Genomic DNA, 19,849 nt, shown 5'->3' with positions numbered 1-19,849 from the left:
CCTAACCAACACTCTTCTGTAAGGGCTAGACTTCAGTGAGACTTTTCTGAAAGCAGGAGGTCATCACTTCTTAAATCCATGTTGAAATAAGTGTTATTTCCCCTAAAAACAAGCACTCCAAGAAGTTGGGGGAATAGCTTTCTAAGAGTGAAAGACAAACTAGGTAATATAAGAGCTCTCACATAAAAATAAGTTTGTGTTCTAAATTGTAGTTTAAAGAGTTCACAGGACTCTTTAAAGCAAAAATATTTAGAAGGAAAGTTTTACTAATGCTTACAAAGGGGAACCGTATTTCTTCTTCCCCTTATAAAATATAAATCACATCACATGAAGGGCTAAAGGGTCAGGTAGTAAGTAATATTTGGCAGAGTTATAATAACAAACAACAACAGAGACTACAATTCTTGATTTAAAAACAAAACCACAAAAAACACCTTGCAGAACAGGCTATTTTCTCTATGAAAGTTCCATGATCAGTCTTAAACATCCTCTAACTTAAGTTTGTTGCAAGTACCAACAATCAGATCAATACATGAGGCATGACAGCAACGTAGGATTACAAAAACAACAAGCAATTGGACTTGGAAAACTTTATTTTTTCCCTATTTTGTGCGTAATGGTACTTCAGGAGTTCTTAAACAATATTAAAGGAAACAACACAGCCAGCAGCTTGCAAAACATAGAAGGAACTGTCATCCTATTCACCAAAAGCAGAGTGCATAAGGAATAAAGCTTGTTGTCCCTCTACCACCATGGCATTAGGTGGCATAAAATAGCTGAGATGCTTACTATATAGAGCAATGCTAGAAGACAGACATTACCCAAACTAGTTTCAAGTCTGAAACAACCAGCCTAAACAGTCTCACTGAAAAGTAACTAAGAGGAGTAATACCTATTAACGGAATAAAGCTTTAAGAAGTCTGGTTCTGGCACTAGGTATAATCCCATGCTATAGCCATGACTTGTAAAAATGTGCATTTTCTTGTAGGATATGCTAATGGCAAGCATACCCTAAGACATCCCGGTCAGAGTGACTTATGAGGACTTGTATGTGATGAAGGAGGGAAGGAAAAAAAGGTGCTTTTATGCTTACGGGGCTTAGTAAGCAGTAAGAAAAAAGAATTTGAGATTCCCTCCAATAGGGATGAAATGTATTTCTGAAATGTAGGTACCAGAGCCAAGCCTTTACCTCTGTCTTAATCCCTTTAGGACCAGTCCCTTACATTCCGAGTTTATAGACTAAAATTACTAGTCAGTGCAATGAGATACACTGCATAAAAACAAAGTACAACACAAAAAAGCAATACAGCAGAAGCCATAAAATATTTAGTATAAATTGGCAAAGTCAGTACTTTTCCTTCACAATATATGGCAGAAGTAAGTTTTTATAATTTTCTCTCTTTAGAACTCTGTTATAAATTAAACTGTGCTTGAGAGAGGAAAACATTTAAGAACAACTTTGGTACAGATGTGAAAAACAACTTTCTGTTAGTATTAGTTCTCACACCTAGCTGGTTTGTTGTTTCTTTATGTACATAAATTAAATCTCTAGATTTTTGCATTTCTTTATTCATGACTTTCAAAGGCAAAGCTGTATTTCATGAATCAGACCATCTGGAAGTGTTTTTTCATTGCTTTTAATGCAACATTGCTGTTATTTCATACCCATTTCTTTTTATAGAGGTTATCTTGTGCTACTGTTAGGCTGAAAATCTGCCATTTAAGTTTCAGTAAGACCAATAAAAGTAGGCTTTAAGAGTTAAGGTGCTATTAGAATTCACTGATTCTGTTAATACGATATTCACATAAATTTGCTTTGTGGAAAGTGAAAACCAGCTAGTTGAAATGGTAGACAGTTACAAAAAAAGAAAACAGTTCACTTACATGAAAATGTTCACCAGATAGAAACAAACGAAAGCAGGCACAAGTATCCTCTGTAGCCATTTGGACTAAGTTTATTAATGAAGAGACCCTTCCTAAAACGTTTGCTCTCTTAAGAGACAAAAGTTATATGCATATAGATACCAGGTTACACAACGCACTACTGTGATGCATCCTCTCAGAGTTATTACAAGCCGTATGAGATGTTTAGTCTGTGTCCTGTACTCTGCGGCAGATCTCCTCTGTGAATTCTGAGCACTTTGCATTACCTCCCAAGTCTTTTGTCAAGACCTGAAGGAAGAAAAAATGGTATTAATAAAACATTTAATGGGGGTAGTCCTGCCTCTGCAGTTTTATCTTCCACATGTTGTACATGGGTACTGAATACAAATGAGAGACTACATCACATATGAGTTTTTCTACATTCCATATGGCTTTCATCAATAACAACTATGCAAACTGAGGCTGGTAGAGAAAAGTGAGTACGAACATGGAGCGTTGTTATCTCAGTTGAGATTTTGTCTTAACTACAGGAAGAAAGCAAATTTGGCCAACGCTCTCAAGTTAAGTATTAACTTTTTTTTTCCTTAACAAGTTTGTCCTTTGGAAGTAAAATTCATATATGAGGACTCAGCACAAAGCTAACTAATTAAGAGTATCAGTCAGTAATGTTTTTTGGGGGGTTATTTTTCCAAGGAACCCCACATGGAAAAAGCACACGGACAGCTCTCAAAATGCTGCACGTTAACAATTGTCTCATGTTTGCTTAGTTAAGAGATGGAAAAACAGACAGTTAAACTTTCTTCAAGTATAACTCCTGTCTGCCAGCATGAGGATTGTAAAATAATAATTAAGAAAGTGGGCAACATTGCTTGTCCAACCTAGTCAGATTAAAGCAGGCTAAGAGGTAATTTAAAAATCATTAGTTCTCCCCTTATATCACACACACACACATCCCAATTAAATAGCTTGGGGTGGGGAAGGGAAGAAACAGCAAGCATGAGAGGCAATAAGATGTTACTATTTTAGAATCTTGTAATTTTAATTGCATTATGCTTTTTCAATTTAAAAAGATTCTCTCCACTGTGAGCATGTAATCATAACATCGTAAGCGACTAGTAAACAAGTAGCCATGTCACAAAACTTGCACTGTTATCTTCTGTAGAATTACTGACCTGCAGATGGAGAATTTCATTTCCAGAGCAGTAAATGGAAACTTTACAGGAGCACCTCTTTATTCACTTGTAAGTTTATTTTTTTGTTTGTTTGTTTGTTAACTGGCTCCTACACACAGCAAGGTAGCTGCAAACAGACCACTTATGAAACGATGACAGCTTTTTGTTTAAGCATGCTTGTTACTTTTAATTACAAAGCAGCTTCTCATGCTCTTGCCCCAGATAACTGCACTAGCATGGCTAAATACTAATCCTCTTTAAAGAGAATCATCGGGATCTTTCCAGTTCTGTTTCGAAAAGGTAGAAGTCAAAGTAGGTGAGTGAACCAAAAGAACTCTGAGCAGAAATTCAGGTCAGGTTTCAGAGCAGAACTCTTTCCTCCCCCCTCCTCCCCAATCCCCTTTGGGTATAGAATCTGGAGAGAGTTTACTGCCCAAGGGAAATTGCATACAGTGTTAAGGGAAAAGGTAAATACCGGATATAATTTTGCCCTTAACTGTTATTTAGTAATCCAAAAAGGAGCCAAAGTAGTTAGGAGTGAAAAAGAAAATAAGTGACCTGAAAAATAGGAGCAGAAGTATTACAGTCAGAACTGAAATGAGTGATTAAGCCTGTAAAAGGCAAATGAGCATACTTCACTTTAAGGTCCTGATTTTAATGTATTACAGGCCTAACAAGGAAAGTAAAACTAGCTACTTGAATGTCCAATACCTTTCATGAAAAACAGAGATCCAGTTCTAGTTTTAGAGCTAGTGGAAATTGAGACACAAGGAGAGCTACAGAGTATCCCTCATAGTGAGCTGAGCAAACTTGATACCACTGAGGGTAACATAATTACTATAAGAGAACAGTTGTGGTACTGCTCAAGATTCAAGCCAGCAAAGCAGGGCATCTGCTGTTTTAGTGTTGATGTTCTAAGTTTAGCTATGATAAAATATTATTTTAATTCACTTTATGTATTTCCACATCTTCATGTTACCTTTCCATCTTTAATTGTATCAAAGCAAGCTGTCTCAATTTTTGTGGCATGCTTGTGTAGTCCCATATGACGCAACATCATTACAGCACTCAGAAGAAGGGCAGTTGGATTTGCCAAGTCTTTTCCTGCAATATCTGGTGCTGTTCCATGAACCTAAAAAGAAAAGTGAACCTTGCTGTTACAAAGTTACTATGTTGATAAAAATGTCCTAGTTAATTCTAGTATGCAACCAACTTAAAACTGAACAAATAGTCCATAAAAGAACATGCACAAGTTTGTGTGTAATACATATTCTGTTTTTTGAGTAAAATTTTTCTACTTTAATAGTCACATTATGTGTCATGGGAGTTTTAGATTCTCAAGTTGAGACAAAATTATTATTACTACATACCGCTAATAAGAAGACTTACCGATTCAAAAATTGCAACTCCATTAGCACCAATGTTCCCACTCGGTGTTACTCCAAGACCCCCAATCAATCCAGCACACAAGTCACTAGAAAAAAAAAATCCACAAGTTCTTTCCACATAGTTATTTCCCAGCAATGTATTAAAATAGCTTTGTTAATTCTCATTTTATTTTGACAACATTCTAACAAGACAGTCTAAGAATAATATTATGAAAGTATAGATCCTGTTAGCCACTTGTATTCCACTGGAACATTTGAGAACTTGCAGAACTACTAGCAAGAGAAGTTTCAATAAGGAATAACAAAAAGGAAATTCTAAATAGTAAAATAAAGCTGATTAAGACACAGGCACAACAAAAGGTACTCAAAGCACAAGAAATCTGTAACAGCCTCAAGAACTACCAAAAATTCTGATGTACTATCTACACATACGTACATATCTAAGTCTTATTTCCCTTGAAGAAGCCACAGAACCACTTACTGTATATAAAGACTTTCTAGAAAAAATTGAATAATTTTGCTCAGTTAAGGAAATACTAGTAAAGTTTATTGTGTGAGACTTAAGGAATATGTTCCAAGTGGCACAAGACTGGCTTTACCCTTCTCTTTACTGAACAGCCTGAAAGTCATAAATCTAACATCAGCAGACCATCAGACATTAGTAATTTGCATGTATTTTCCTCCAAAGTTAGCATAGGAAAGGACAAACCAACTCTGCCTACAGTTTTCATTCTCTACCCTCAAAGCCGAAAAAACTGATAAGGCTCTTAAAACTCTAATATTTTAGCACACTGTTTTGTTGTCTACAAGGTACCTAGTAGATGAATAAAAAGCAGAGAAGTTTGGATGAGCTTGCAGAACTATCTTTTAAATTAACCTAAATTGATCAACTATAGTTTAGAAAAAAAACGGATACAGTCTAAACTTGTAACTTAAGGTATTTAATGCTTCAGGATGGAGATTCCTTCTGTATCTATTCAGGCCAAGAAACCTTTGGCGTTATGCTCATGCTTTAAAAAAGCACAGGGGGTGACTTTCTCCAGTGACACAAGTGCACCTCTTCAAGAAAGACTCAAATTTATTGAAGCTTTTTGGAAGTATGAAGTTGACAGAATTTCCACAAGAACTTTAAAACTGGCAATGCTGAACTAGGTATAGTAAGTTGAAATAGTACCGATGATGGGACTCAAACTGATCCGACATCTTGCAATTAATAGTGCAATTGTCTGCTGTGAGGGCCCTGTGGACTCCTCTACCAGTTCTTAAAACAAGAAGCATTACTTGGAGTCTGATTTTTCTTAGAGGTGACTGATATCCTTATCAGAGGGAGAATGCCATCTTAAGAAAAGCTGAATGAACATTTCTTCTTATGCATCAGTTACTTTTACACTCATCTGTACAGAAAACAGGAGATGAACTTAAAGACTTAAGCTGTCATTTTAATGTCATTTTAACTTTTAATCAAATTCCAAGGCTGTTTTCTTCAATCTCTCCTTGGACATGCAAAGAGAAGCAGTGCTCTGTTATACACTGGAAAAGTTCAGATTAAGATACTTCATTTTACTAAGCAGTAGTAATTGAGTTTACATTCTACTTAAACATTTTTACAGAACAGAAAAATGTCTGCTGATTGACTTGGCTTTCAGGACATCAAGTAACTGTAGTAGAAATGTTTTTTAAATATGAAATTTAATCTGAAAGTGAAAAAAAATACAATACAAACCCCAAAAGCTGGTAGGATAGTAAGAGGCCATACATTTCAATCTTCAGAATCATTTACCTCTATGGATAGCTTGCTTTAAATGTGATATTCCCACAGTCATCTTATGTAAGTTTTCCTAATGCTTAAAAATAGCAAATTTTTCCTACTGTCTACCCAAGCATTCTGTGCTACAATTTGAGTCATTAACTTTTTTCACGCTTCTGGAGGAATTTCTCCTACACCAAACCCCATTTGAGTAATACTCCTAGCCTTTATCTGCAGAAACTTTTTTCTTTTAGTAATATGCATATTCTCGTCATATAGCTCATTCCAACTACATAGTTATAATATTAGTGTAATAATACCATCCTTTCTTCCTATTCAGAGTCTGTGTGGTGTTTAGCAGCTGACTGGGTTAAACCACAACATGAAGAACTCTGGATGCAAAAAACAGTCACTCATCTGGCTGGCATGTAACCGGATTAACTTTCTGGAACAGTATTTTACATGCTGATTTAGTTTAAATCAAAATCTCCATACCTGAGGATGTCACCGTACAAGTTTGGCATAACAAGCACATCAAATTGTGACGGATCCTGAACCATCTAGAAAGAAGTATATTTTTATTAAGGCTAAGAAAGTAAACTAAAAAATAACCATAACTAAACCAGATAAATACTCACATTCAGACACACAGTATCTAGATACATTTCGTTAAATTTAATATCTTTACAGTTTTCTGCTGCCTCCCTGCATTTTCTCAAGAAAAGCCCATCAGACATTCTCCTGCAATTAAGTGAGAGAAGACGGCTGTTACTGAAAAGTAAACAATATATTGAGGTAAAGAATGCATGCAACAGGAATTTAAATAAAGAAAAACATTAGAGTGCAGACACCTAATTGCTGACTATTAATCCCTTATGTTAAATACAAACATTTTTAACATGATACAGTCAAAGAAGTTAACCCTTTTGTATTCCCATCTAAAATGTTTTTGGAGCAGTAGTTTGACTGTCACACATTAATTCCCAAACCCTTGTTAATTCCCTTGTTCTTTTACTAAAGGCTTACTAAATTTGTACAGATGGTAACATGTACTATCTATCATGTGCAGTGTGACTCAGTTCACTATGAAGTGCTTCGGAAGCTACAAAGGACACTAGCTATTTTCATGCTCATTTTTTAAATTCTTTTTCTTAGCTTATTTTTAAAGTGAGAGCTGTGGGAAGAAAGTCACAGCACTCCCACAGACTTACTAATACAAACATTAGTCTTACAATTAGATTTAGAATACAAACATTAATAGGTCACTCCAGACCTATTAATAGTAGGTCAATATTGTCCATTTTACTTATGAGGCATTTACTTCAAACATTTTACTTACTCCTGCTAGCATTAATCTTAGACATTTGAGGAAAATTTAAAGCGGTTTATAAAAGCTTATTTTTTGTTGTTCTTAAAAGGAAGTTTCAACATACATAATATTTGCCTTGTGTACAGCAGTAACGTGGCTTCTCTGATTGTTTCTGGCATATTCAAAAGCAAACTCTGCGATACGCTTGCTAGCTTCCTCTGTGATTAGCTTGATACTTTGCACGACACCTTCAACAATCTGAAAGACAACGGTTGCATTACTAGTAGAAACAGAAGCTTATTTTTTTCAAACCAATAGTATGAATGTTTGGAACAACAAAATAGTAGAATTTTCAGCAAGACAGTCTGCACAATGCATACCACAATAAAAGACCATTTTTGAGGGTAAAGAACTTAAAAAACACCACTCAGCCTCTCAGTAAGAAACGACTGAGATGGGCAAAGTTATTAACAAAACATAGAAATCCTCCAGAAATACAACATTTCCAGCAACATACCACATGTTCAATTCCACTGTATTCGCCTTCTGTGTTCTCTCTTATCGTGACAATGTTTACATCTGTGTAAGGGGTTTTGTATCCTTCAATTGAGACACAGGGACGTACGTTTGCATAAAGGTCAAAGGTTTTACGCAGAAGCAGATTCATTGATGGGTGTCCTGCAGCAATTGGGGTTTTTAAAGGGCCTGAAGGCAAGAAATAATAAGAAAAATGAGATAATAATACTACTCCACAAATTTCAGAGTTGAAACTCTAGGTAAAGTTCTGTGGCACTCTGACAGAGGAACTCCAAATTCCTCTGTAACCCTTACACTGAAATGCCACAGAAATTCTCTGTGCCATCAAGAATACTACAGAGTGATATAAATCAGCTGCTCAAAGGCCAAATTGTTTCCCTCATTCACGTGGAACAGGAGTTCTTATAAAAGGTTTTTACTGAAATGAAGATACTATTAATTGAGAGTATAATTATTACATTCTGTTGTAAATCAACTACCTTGGAAATACATTCTGTTTAGAGTATAAAGTTGATATTTAGTACTGCCCACCTTTAACATATTTCCTAGAAAGTCTGTGACACAGCTTTGACACGACGAACTGTTTTAAGATTACAGAAGACAACCTGACAGACTGTCCCCTAGAGTTAGCCATTATATTATGTTACTGATGAAGGATTTTTGCTTTAAACCAAACTCATCATAAAACAATATTTAATACCTTTGTGTTCAACCCCAAGTACCTTTTAATCCCATTTTGTTTTTATCCATGGATTCTTTGGCATCCGGAGGTATCATCCACTTTCCTCCTGGTCCTTGGATAGCTGTAACATTCCTCTCTTCCCACTGAATAGGAGCCTAAACACATTTTCTCTATGTTAACTTCAATATCAAGACTTTTGCTTCCACTTTTAGCTTATTTTTCACAACAAGGTGCTTGAGGAATTTTGTCCAAACCTTCCTAAACATTTTTTCTCTGGTGAGTGACAGAAAGCATTAGATGCTTGAACTTGAAAATAAGAACTTCTAAAACACAAGTAATTGCAAATGAAATAGTACGATCAGTATACTATACCAGCACAGATTTCACCATCACAAGATGCCTCCCTAGTAATGATATACAGGTAGCATGAGAACTGCATTTACATGCTAATACCTTTAACCTTTAAAGAGTTCTCAAGTTCCCTGTATTCAAGAGGCACAAGACATCTGAAAATGGAATTCATTGAGAACTGATCATACAAACTGCCTGAAAGATGGTGCATAACATGGATATATCTGTTATCTAAATTGAATCTGCAAGTGTTTCACAGTGCTTTCTGAATTTTCGTTCACCATGGGATTCTTCTAATAGGAAACAAGCTGCCACCTGTTCATCAGGGAAGGCCATAAAGGAAAAGGTGCAAGGTCTTACATAAGCAAACAGAACCAATCTAGGCTTAACATACTAGAAAAAGAATCTCCTTGAAAATGAACAGATCAGAGTAAGGACTGAAAACCTGCACTCATACACAAAGGTAGGTTTTACTCTGCCATACCTCCTGCCTCTCTCCCCCAAAACAGCCATAGCTATTAAAAGCTTTCACGTGTAATTAAAGATAACTTCACCTTTTCCAAATCTAAGTTGGACAGTTCTAACAAAAAGTGAATATGCTTTGACACCATTGCTAACAGGGAGCAATTTAACAGCTCTTCAGGAAAGAGCACTATTTTATTCAAAGCAAATGATACAAATTCTCATGAAGTTCCTGGGATAAGTAGGAAAACAGTTCTTGGACTGTTTTCATTATCACAAAAGGTGAATGCAATTTAAAAGTGCAGCAGAATAACTGCAGTAAGGTTTCTAATAATAAAATAGTTCCTTCCCTTCACATATGCTTTGATCTGCACTGAGAAGTCACAACGGATCAAAGAACGTCCTGTCAGTCGCTCAGGATTGCTACCTCAACAAGATGATTTCACATGATACATTGAGTTGACATTTCCAGAACTTAAGTGCAACATTTGCTCTCAAGTCACTACTACTCTGCCAGCTAACACTTTCAAACACTGCCATATTGCAATACTATCTTTTAACATCTGAAGCTTCAGACTGTTTGTATTGCCAAGAAGTTTTAATAGCTTAAACATGACTCAATCGTTTGGAAGTTAAAAACATTTATAACTATAACCTAGATAACGTCTGTTGTGGTAGTTAAAGCTACGGTGCTCACAGCAAGACAAGTAGACTTACTTTGGCAGCATCAAAGATCTTCATCACAGCAGCAGAAATCTCAGGTCCTATGCCATCTCCTGGGATTAAAGTTACTGTTTGTACCTAGGCAAAGAAATATCAGTAGCACAGCTAATGAATGCTATGTTCAATGCAGGAAACATTTTCATAAGTTGCAGAAACCAAGTAACTACTAGAAAAGAAAGTTTGAGTTACCAAAAATCACTATGAAGAGTAGCAGTATTGAACAGAGAAGCAAGAATGACAAGCTTTTTTTCAAAGGGAGCGTGCAAGCATTTTAAGAGAATTTTTTTTAAGATTTGCCTACTGTTCTTATTTTAGAACACAGATTTAACTTGAAAGACAGGTTCCTGCTCAGTGCTCCTTGAAATAAGTGATCTCAACATGCTTTCTTCTTGAAAACTGGAGAGGAGACAGCACTGTCATGTTTTCCATACATCTCCAGTATTATCAACATGCTATGTAATACTGACCCGTGCTAGGAAAGGCTTAATTTATGAAAAGCTTATAGAAAATAAAAACGAAAACATATCTAAACTTCTCAAGCAGTTCTCTAAAAAATGCACACTCATTTTTAATCCTGTCAAGTTATTTTTCTGCCATGATTTTCTCAATTTTCTTTCCTTTGTCATCTTCAAACTGATGAAAAAAATCACAAACCCTAGGCTCACTGGATAACAGAGGAATAAAGTACTCTGCTTTGATTAAAAAAATATATTGATGATTGCTATTTTCATCCTCCATGCCCCAAATCTTGATTTTATTTATATATTTCCAATATTTTTGTAAGGAATCATTACTACCTACAAAAAGGCAGCTCGGATACAGCATTACGTGTCAAATCCCAACTAGAATCAAATGGCAAGATATGCTGCCATCCTCCTCCAAAGAGGATACTCAGAATTTCAGAAGGTTTTATCTGAAACAATAATGTGGTATAAGCAGATCTGGAGGAGCCTTACCTTCTACAACTTCCTATACTGTGTAAGACACAAGCTACACTTCAGTTTCTTCTCTCCACCATCAGTTCTAGAAAACTTAGAGTTAAGAGCCACGATTCTTCCTTAAACTTAAGTCCTGCTTAAGGGTACATGCAGTGGTGCTGAGCCCTGCTTCTGCCTGAGCAGTTTTCAAGGCCATCTTCACTGAAAAAAGGCCTGTGGGCACCTCAAACACACACAAAAAGAAAGTAAAACGTCTACAGGGAAATACACAGCCGGTGTCTAAAGTACATTAAAGAGGGCCTTGAAAAGGCAGAATTGTAAACGCAAAGTACTCTAAAAGCAGCAAGATTTAGAGTAAATCCAGCGTGTAGCAGAATGTCTGCAAAATAAAGATGAGAAGCTTCTCAACAATCTTCCTAATTTGCCTATATCCCAATGAGTTTCAGAAGACTGGCTTATGACATCCATATTTTGGGAAAAGGTGTTGTTTTTTTTTTAGTAGAGTCTTTTAAATTAGCACTTACTCTTTTATATAAAGTAGCCAAAGACAGTGATTAACCAATATACATCCAGTATGGCATTAGGAGCCTGTATGTTCATTTATTCTGGCCTTATTTTTGAGAAGATAAAATTAATAGCAGCAATCTTATAAAGGTCAATTTCTGGGGCTCTTTCTTGAGAAACTTCTTAAAAGAAAGAGGAAATGGTACTATCATACTCACAGCACTACCAAAACTTCTGGTCACCTGTTTTTGGTTTTTGAAAGCACCTAGCAATCGTGAAACCTGCAGAAACACAGAACAAGAGGCTGCTATCTTATTGCACCAAAGGGATTTTAAACAGTTAACGATAGCGCAGCGACCATGCATTTTAAAGTCCTGTCACTTTAAAGTCCAGTCTCAAACCAGCACACAACTCGAAAGCGAGCAGCTGGTGCCTTGCCAAGCTGCCCACAAGCAGTGTACCCAGCTCCGTGCACGGGTGTTCCCAGCAGGGTCAGGCCGGGACAGGCACGCCGTGCCGCAGTGCCGCTCCGTGCCTGGAGGTGCGGGGAAGCCGTTGCACAGCAGCCTGAGTCCTCAGGTGCCACACACCGGGGAAGCAGCCGCAATAACTCCAGCTGAGGAGATGATACAACGAGGCTTAAGATCGCAAAACAGAAGGTTTGTTCCACCAGCAGCAGTACGTTGGTGCTGAGGTCTCGCTTCCACAGCTGCTTTCCAGCGGTGCAGATTCCTGCCGGGCACGCTGGGTGCCTCAGTCCTTACCCCACAGCCGTGCCCTTGGTGCCGCAGCGGGATGCGGAAGCCTCCTCCCGAGGCACGCGGCACGGCCACGCTCACCACGGCGAGAGCAGCCGCTGCCTGCGCGGCTCCGGCCCCGCATCGCGCCGGGCCCCGGACGGGCACAGCGGGCACCGGGCCTCCGGCGGAGGCTGCGGCACACCCCGAGCACGGCGCCGGGAGCGGCTCGGTGCCACCTCAGGGCGCGAGCCCCGTGCCCGGCCGCCCCGCCACCCTCCCCGCCATCCCTCCCTCCGTGCGGGCGGCGCAGCCATCTTGGCGGGGCCGGGCCGGGCCGCCTCAAGGTCACGGCAGCGGGAGTCTCCCCGCAGCGCCCGGCGGCCCCCTCCCCGCCCGCCCGCCCGCGCTCCCCTCAGAACCGGCAGTCGCAGCCCCGCGCTTCCCCCTCAGCCCGGCACAACCGGCGGCGCTCTCCCGGCCCGGCCCCGCACCTACCGCGGGCATCCACGCGGCTGCAGCCATGGCTCGCCCGGCGCCGCGCCCCAGCAGGCCCCGCAGGCACAGCCACAGCGCCCGCAACCGGGAGGAGCCCGGCACCGGCACCGGGACGAGCCCCGCCCCGCCCCGCCCCGGGCAGCCCGGCCCCGGCAGCGCCGTGCGCATGCGCTGAGTTTCCCGCCCAGCGCTCGCGGTGGTCTCGCTGAGGTGGTGGTGGTGGTGGTGGCGGCGGTGGGGAGGGGGGGGAACGTGGTTGGAGCCCCTCAGCCCCCGGTGCGGCCCTGAGGGGCACCGAGCGCTCCCGGTGAGGGGGAGAGGCCGCTGCTGGCAGGTGCCTGGGGGCGCTGAGCGTCCCTAGGAGCCTGGCACCGCGTGGAGGCACCTCCAGCCGAAGGGTAGCGGCCTCTGAGGGGCTTGGCCCCCGGGAGATGGGGGAATCGCCTCAGCCTCCATGTGGCCTGCTGGCAAACGGTTGTGTGGAGGCAGCCTGCTGCGGCACGGTAGGCTCTGCTGTCTTAAATAACAGTACTGCCAGAGTGTGCACGGTTTTTTTTTTTATTTTACTTTTTTAATTATCACACAATTTATGCTAGCTGCTTTGTTGTGAGTTCAAGAAGTTAATTATAGGAATAAACGAATGTGTCAGCTTTGATTTAAAGCCCCGAGCAGCGTAGGTGTTACTCTAATTACACCACAATAACAAGCAAGATGCACAAGAGTGGCTGCTGTGCATCCCTTCTGAGAAGGGCCCAACAACACAGTAATAAAAACACCAGTTATTTTCCCTAGGCAAAAGATGCCTCTGTAGAGATAGCAGTAGTTTCTTTACCCTCATTCTTTTGAGAGTTACTTTAAAGGAATTCCTGTTATCAAATGTCTCCTCAGGAAATTGGTAACTTTTTAATTCTTAATATTCTACCCTAGCTTAACTCATGGCAAGTAGCAACAACCTGAATGTATAGGCTACCCTTTTGGATTGAAACCGTTTTGCAAGCAGGGTGGAACTTTACAAAGAGGTAACTTGCAAGGAAACATCTGTGCAGGAGGGGATTTGGTGTATTTGGTATAATGGGCACAAAAACCTGCGGGTTCTTTTTTTCCCCAGTCTAAAGCCTAACTTCTGGTTGTATCTGTGTATGAAAACTTAGAAAGTTTATAGCAGGTGATCTTTGGGAGTGAATGCAGCTCATATGCAGCTTGTTAACTGTGTGCAGATGCGAAAATTCTCCATAGAATGAGGCATTCAGAGGTAACGTGGCCAGGGTTCACAGTAGCTTGATCTTCCTTGGAGGAATAAGAGCTTTCGTTCTTAGACTACAGTCAAATTCCTGCTGTATAATTTATAGAGGCAATTTAAGGTAGGATGACCTATCTATTGGAGGCTGTTAAACCTAGACCTCTACTAATAAATCAGAGCAAAGTCACCTGGTTTAGCAACCACAGCTAGCAACAGTTCAAAGCAGAAGACTTTACACTGAAGGGACTCAGAACTGAGCACGATCTGTTCAGCTGCCTGGGCTGTGGAGGCAAGTCCCTACAGCTGGGGTCAGATTGCAGCCTTAGATGGGTGTTAAGCAATTGCAGCTGACAGCTGCCTTGATATAAAATGTTAAATCTGGCGTATGTGGTTGATAGTATATTTTCTGATCTATTAATTCTATTTTTGAAATAGATGAGGAATGGCTACGTAAGCACAATCTCTGCTATAATAGCCAGTATAATGGCAAGACTACTGTGTTTATATATTTTGTCCTCTTCATTAAACTTAATTTGCAACTTTGTAAGGTATATGTTGTGTGTTGCTAAATAGCTTACAATCAGTCCGTTTGACAAACAGTTTAGGGAAATTCAAATACCATGACGTGATGCAAAACTGGCACTGATAACATTAAGATTAGAGTCTGCTGTGTATATAGAGAAGTATTGATTTGTGGCAGTAACATGCTAGGAGTAAATATGGCTTAACGCTCAACAAGCAGATTACACTAATCGTTGAAAAATACAAACAGAAGAAGTGAAAAAGAGCAAACTGAAAAATTTAACTGAGCTTTGATATATACGAGGAGATAGGAGTGAAAAAGAGTTTGTGCTTTATGCTGTCTTGAAATTTTACCTGGTTAGTGTAGCAAGATCATTACATGATGAAATATAGATACCGCTATAGCACGCTTGAGAAATAGCTAGCTGGTATACAGGAGCCCTCAAAAATCAGTATTTGGAAGTTATTGTAAAAAAAAATAAAAAATAAAAAAAATCTTGTGCATTTTAATTGTATTTAACAATTGAAAATCTTCAGAATATGCAGAGAAACGGTTTGCTTTCTATCCATATGCTCCGTGGGTGCCATTGCCTTGGTAAGTTGTCTTTCTTTTTAAGCAAGAGCTTGTAACTTTTAAAGCAATCATCCCTTTCAGCCATACTAGTTTTCTTACGTACTTTCTCTATGTTAGAATGAAACCAAAGCATTTTTAAATGGAAAAGTGGAGGAGGACAGAGTGGGAAGAGGGTGCAAAAGAATAAACAAGAATGTGTGAACTTCAGGAACTCTACTTCTAGCCTGCTTTGTATCCACAAGTAAGTCGTATATACTTGGTGCTTTCCATTTAGCCTTTCTTATTTTATTTTTAATTTTTGGTTTCTAAAGACTGGCTGATGCGTGTCATTTAGGATACAGTGGGACCAAGAAGCCAAGAATATAACAGCAGGTAAGAAATGAGATGTCAGTCTTACCACTGTAATAACACTCTCAAGTATGCCGAATCACAAGATTAAAAGATAGGGAGCCCAATCCATCTTTGATGTTGATTCACTTCCGTATGATGGCGTTGAGGATAGTTTGGTCATTTATATTTAATCTGATTTGCATAGACAGGCAGCTTGAATCAGGTAGCTGCGAAAGGAATGCTATTTCACACAGATCACTTGACTATGTACTGTTCTGATATGACTGCAATCAGCTGCTAGTCGGTGCATTTCAGTAGCACCAGATCATGAGTAAGAAACATGCTTAATTTTATGGTTAATCACTAAAGCCGGTGATGCAACTTATTCAGAGTTGAGGGTGTGTAAGAACTGGGACATTCTGGAAGTTCTTAAAGTTCTTAATCTCAAAGGGCCATTATGGGTGGTGGTTTTCAGTTTCAAAAAGTTTGTTGAAATAGAAATACTCTAATTTGTATGTTTTGCTTTTTTCTTCTTTATATTCTGTCTTGGGGGTAATTTTTTGGAACAGAAGAAGAATCCAACGCCATTATACATTGGTGGAAAAAAAAAAAAACTGGTGACTAGTTAAAAAAAAAAAAAAAAAAAAAGAGGTCAGTTTGGCCAGGTAGCAAATGGTTGATTCAAGTGGGTGCTATTTGAATAGATGCTTGCTGCACTGTTGATCTGATTGGAGGTCGGTCATTCAGTTTGTGTTATCCTTATTAGTGTAGCTTTTTCTTATTTTGAAACTGCTGCAATGTATTCTGTTGGTAGTGTCCATTTCTGTCACTGATAAAATTCTGATGCTAGCTTAACACTAATAACAAGTGTTATTGAATGCATTCTCATCCCAGTAAATTAATTTTGTACATATGTTAATATTGTGTTTTAGTAGCACCAGACAGTGCTGGTTTACAGTTAATCAAATCTGCATTTCTAAATGTTGCAATCTAAATAAACGGTCTCTTAGAGACTGTTCCCCATTCACTGGATGTTTTTACTACATACCCAACACGTTTCATAGAACATTACACTGTATACGATAGATGTATTTTCAGTTTTTTTGTGAAATATTTGTTCCTTGTTGCATGTGAAGGTAAACTCAACTCCTATTATCTGATGCCATTATCTGGTCAGGGTCATTAGATGTAGGAAAAAAGCAGAAGGTAATTCTCCAGATACTAAATATACTAACTTCCTGAAGGAATAACGACCATGGGCAGAGCTATAGGTAAAGGAAGGAACTTTATTAAACATTTTTAAACCTTCTGCTCTTCCTATGCTTACAACTGGGCAGCGAGCAGGCTGAAGAAGCTTATTTGTAACAGGTCTTGCCTCCATCTTCACATCCTTTCTCACCCAGCTTTCCTCCTGCTCGTATTATAAGAGCTCATCCTTCTGCAGATGTTAGATAATATGATTTTGTTTCTGAGTTTATTCATTCTGCCTGTCTGCATCTCTTACGTGCTCTTTTTTTTTTTTTTTTTTTTTCCTTTTTTTGTTCGCTTTCCAGGAAATACAGGAGGGTCGTGTTGTTTTAACGTATGCTGTGAGCCCTCTAGCGGCATTTTCTGCACCTCTCTTTCAGGCTGTGGTAGCATTTTTTTTCTTCCCAGCTTTGTTTGCCTGAACCGAAAGAGTCAGATTAACTTTTGTTTAAGCTACTTAATTAAACTTTCCGGATTTGTTTCTTTAACGTGAGAGGAATACTAGCGTTTCCTGGTCTGTCTGAGAGTATTGCAGCTCTGGTAGTGAGCTTATACCCTGGGTAGCCAGGGCTGATGGAGCTGCAGTGTGAACACAAATGTTTACTGTGGAACCCACGTGGCACCTGGTGGTGTTGTGAGGATGCTTTGGGCACTTAAACACCGCTGGATGGAGGCTCCCGCTTTGGCAGCATGCTACAGCAGGTCAGATCCAAGCAGTGATGAGGATGTACTTTGATCTGAGGGGAGACTGACTGCAGAAACACTTGCTCTGCTACTCCATTCTTCCAGTTCCTAGCCTTGCTCTGCGCGTGTGCGTTACATGACTGCGCTACCGAGCGCCATCAGGTGACGCAGAGCTGTTCTGAAACGTGAAGGTGCCGAGCAAGAGCACCCTGAACTCGCAGACTGAGCAAGGAGACACCGAGGCAGTAGAGAGCTGATTTCTTCAAGTGCTTCCTGCTTGTTTTTTAAGTCGTGAAAGCTCTGTATGTCACTTAGAAAAGCGTCTGCAAAAGGGGAAAATAGGCATCATTGTTTTGGGGTGACACCTGCCTATGACTTCAACACTTCTCTTCCTGGCACGCTGAAGTCAAGCCTTTGCAAAGATTTTCCAGTACCGCTTCCTTCCTCACTGGACAGGTACAGGCAAAAACAGTTCAATGCAGGCTTTGGGATTTTTTCAGCACTTTCACAGTGTATACATGCTCTAAATGCCTACAACACAGAGGAATCCAGCTACTTCTAATGGGATGCATTTGCATAAAGGAAGAATTCCTCTTCTAAGATGGGTAATAAGCAGACAATATTTACTGATGAACAGCTGGATGCCTACCAGGTAAGATATCTTAGTTTGAAAGGAAAGGAGTAACCTCAGCATGTTTGTGGGTTGATGGGTTTTTGTTTTGTTTTTGTTTTGGGAGTGTTTTTGCAAATACAAACAAAAATTTGCTCTTTAGCTTGCATGTATATATTTTACTGTTCCTTCCCCATACCTATATTATAAGGGTGGGTTGTTCAATGTGCCCAGTCTAATTCTTCCTTCTCTGTGTACAGAGGAGTCAAATCGCTCATGTCCTGGCTGGGAAACAGCGTGAAATCTGTGACCAGCTTGCTTAAGGGGAATTTCTGGTGCAATCTTCTTACTGAGCATTTTGTAAAGAAGAGTATCTATAACATTTTTATTTAATGTGCTGACTTTGCTGTATTAGTTGTGAGGGGAAATAAAAGGACACATCTAGTTTCACTTCTAACAGTGACTCATAGAAATATACCTAATGTAAATCTAAAATAGGTATTTTTATGCTTGTATCCACTCCTGGATGGTAGTTTCTTTCTTGACAGAACAATTACACTTCTTATTTCTGGGGATAGTTTATTGGTGGCACTTTATTTTTGTCACATCAATTTTTTAACTGATTTTTTCCTCGAGAAAATAAATAATTTCCAGTCTTCATTCATGTTTTAGCATACTCTAAATCTTACTGAAATGCTTTGAGAGAAGCTCTCTGCACAGTCGGCGCTTAGAACAAGTTTATGAAAAAGCAAGTGAGGCAATATGTGAAAATAGAAGTATGCTCAAGACGGAAGCACTGAGTACCTGTTCTGAGATGCAGACAGGGCTGGCTGCATCGCTCTGTTCTTTTACACGAAGTGACAAATACAGACAGAATTAACAGTGTGGGAAATCAACATTTAGTTTCTCCTGATAACTGAAGGACAGATCCAAGGCACACAGAAGTAAATAACGTTATATTTGCCTTTGTGAACTTTGACTTCTATCCCTGTGGTTGAAACTACGAGTGTAAATACCAATTTTTGGGGGGAGTTAGTGCTAACGTGGACATTTCACAGGTGTAAGTATTTATCCACATCAAGTCAGTTTAGGGATACAGGCTAAAAATGCTCTAAAATGTTATCCAATTGTGAAAATAAGGCATAAGTTAAATATTCTTATTAATTTCCTAGTTCTGTTGGTATCAGGGTTTTATACTTGTCATTGTTCTTGCTCCATTTTCACATTTCATACAATGACAGCTTCTTTAATTTCCATTTCCTTACACATCTCATCCTCACCAGCAGTCTCTCACTGTAATGCACCAGTTGCAGACTGGGTTGCCAAAGTTCTCAATAGACTTTTTTTGTTTTTTTACATCCTTGTGAGATAGGCAAGAGGGAAATCACAGATCTCTGAAAACACTGATGTCTGTCTTCTGCTACCAGTAAAAGTGAACACAGAACAGAGCCCAACTGCAGTGAAACAAAACAAAATCCAAATGTAATTAATGTTATCTTCTTGACATAAACTGGCAAATGCAAGAGCCGAAATGTCATCCCTAATTCATTATTCTTCATCTAGAAATTGCCTTCCTCTAATGGCTTTTGCAGCCCCTGCCTTTCATAATGCTGGGTAATTGATCTCAAAGCCTTGCAGTAGTTAGGGCGATTGGATTGAGTCAGCCTGTGGGATTTCTCTGTTACAGGAGGACTTGTAGTTCATTAGCA

The 19,849-nt window shown here is 39.4% G+C and overlaps 2 protein-coding genes across 3 annotated transcripts in view; one reads left to right on the top strand and one right to left on the bottom strand.

The window, feature by feature from the left end:
- Positions 1 to 371: 371 nt before the first annotated feature.
- Positions 372 to 13,057, bottom strand: IDH3A (isocitrate dehydrogenase (NAD(+)) 3 catalytic subunit alpha). Its single transcript, XM_082769021.1, has 11 exons — positions 12,933 to 13,057; positions 11,916 to 11,978; positions 10,250 to 10,333; positions 8,760 to 8,874; positions 8,018 to 8,205; positions 7,625 to 7,758; positions 6,830 to 6,932; positions 6,687 to 6,751; positions 4,446 to 4,530; positions 4,036 to 4,188; positions 372 to 2,172 (listed from the first exon to the last, which is right to left on the bottom strand). Exons 1-11 carry the CDS (start codon positions 12,957 to 12,959, stop codon positions 2,089 to 2,091), a joined length of 1,101 nt encoding a protein of 366 aa, XP_082625147.1. The 5' UTR covers positions 12,960 to 13,057; the 3' UTR covers positions 372 to 2,088.
- Positions 13,058 to 15,384: 2,327 nt separating this feature from the next.
- Positions 15,385 to 19,849, top strand: part of CIB2 (calcium and integrin binding family member 2) — a 41,076-nt gene continuing 36,611 nt past the window's right edge. The window contains exon 1 of one of the 2 annotated variants that reach the window (XM_082769366.1): positions 15,385 to 15,509. Coding sequence is in view for 1 of the 2 variants with exons in the window: in XM_082769365.1 (XP_082625491.1) it covers positions 18,132 to 18,182 (51 nt within the window). In the remaining variant the exon portion in view is untranslated. Of the gene's footprint in view, positions 15,510 to 17,258; positions 18,183 to 19,849 lie in introns of those variants that run through there. The other variant, XM_082769365.1, reaches the window with a different exon arrangement.

The sequence above is a fragment of the Aythya marila genome, assembly GCF_965140915.1.
Source record: "Aythya marila genome assembly, chromosome: 11".
NCBI lineage: Eukaryota > Metazoa > Chordata > Aves > Anseriformes > Anatidae > Aythya > Aythya marila.
Note: the sequence above shows the minus strand (reverse complement) of the source record. Positions and strands in the feature narration are given on the sequence as shown.

What these genes read in the sequence shown, in the direction of transcription:
- IDH3A (XM_082769021.1), bottom strand. Translation starts at nt 12,959, where the DNA reads ATGGCTGCAGCCGCGTGGATGCCCGCG. An exon ending in CCAGAAGTTTTGGTAGTGCT is followed by an intron (nt 10,334 to 11,915) that starts GTGAGTATGATA and finishes TTCTTTGCCTAG; the next exon opens with GTACAAACAGTAACTTTAAT. An exon ending in TAGATACTGTGTGTCTGAAT is followed by an intron (nt 6,752 to 6,829) that starts GTGAGTATTTAT and finishes ACTTCTTTCTAG; the next exon opens with ATGGTTCAGGATCCGTCACA.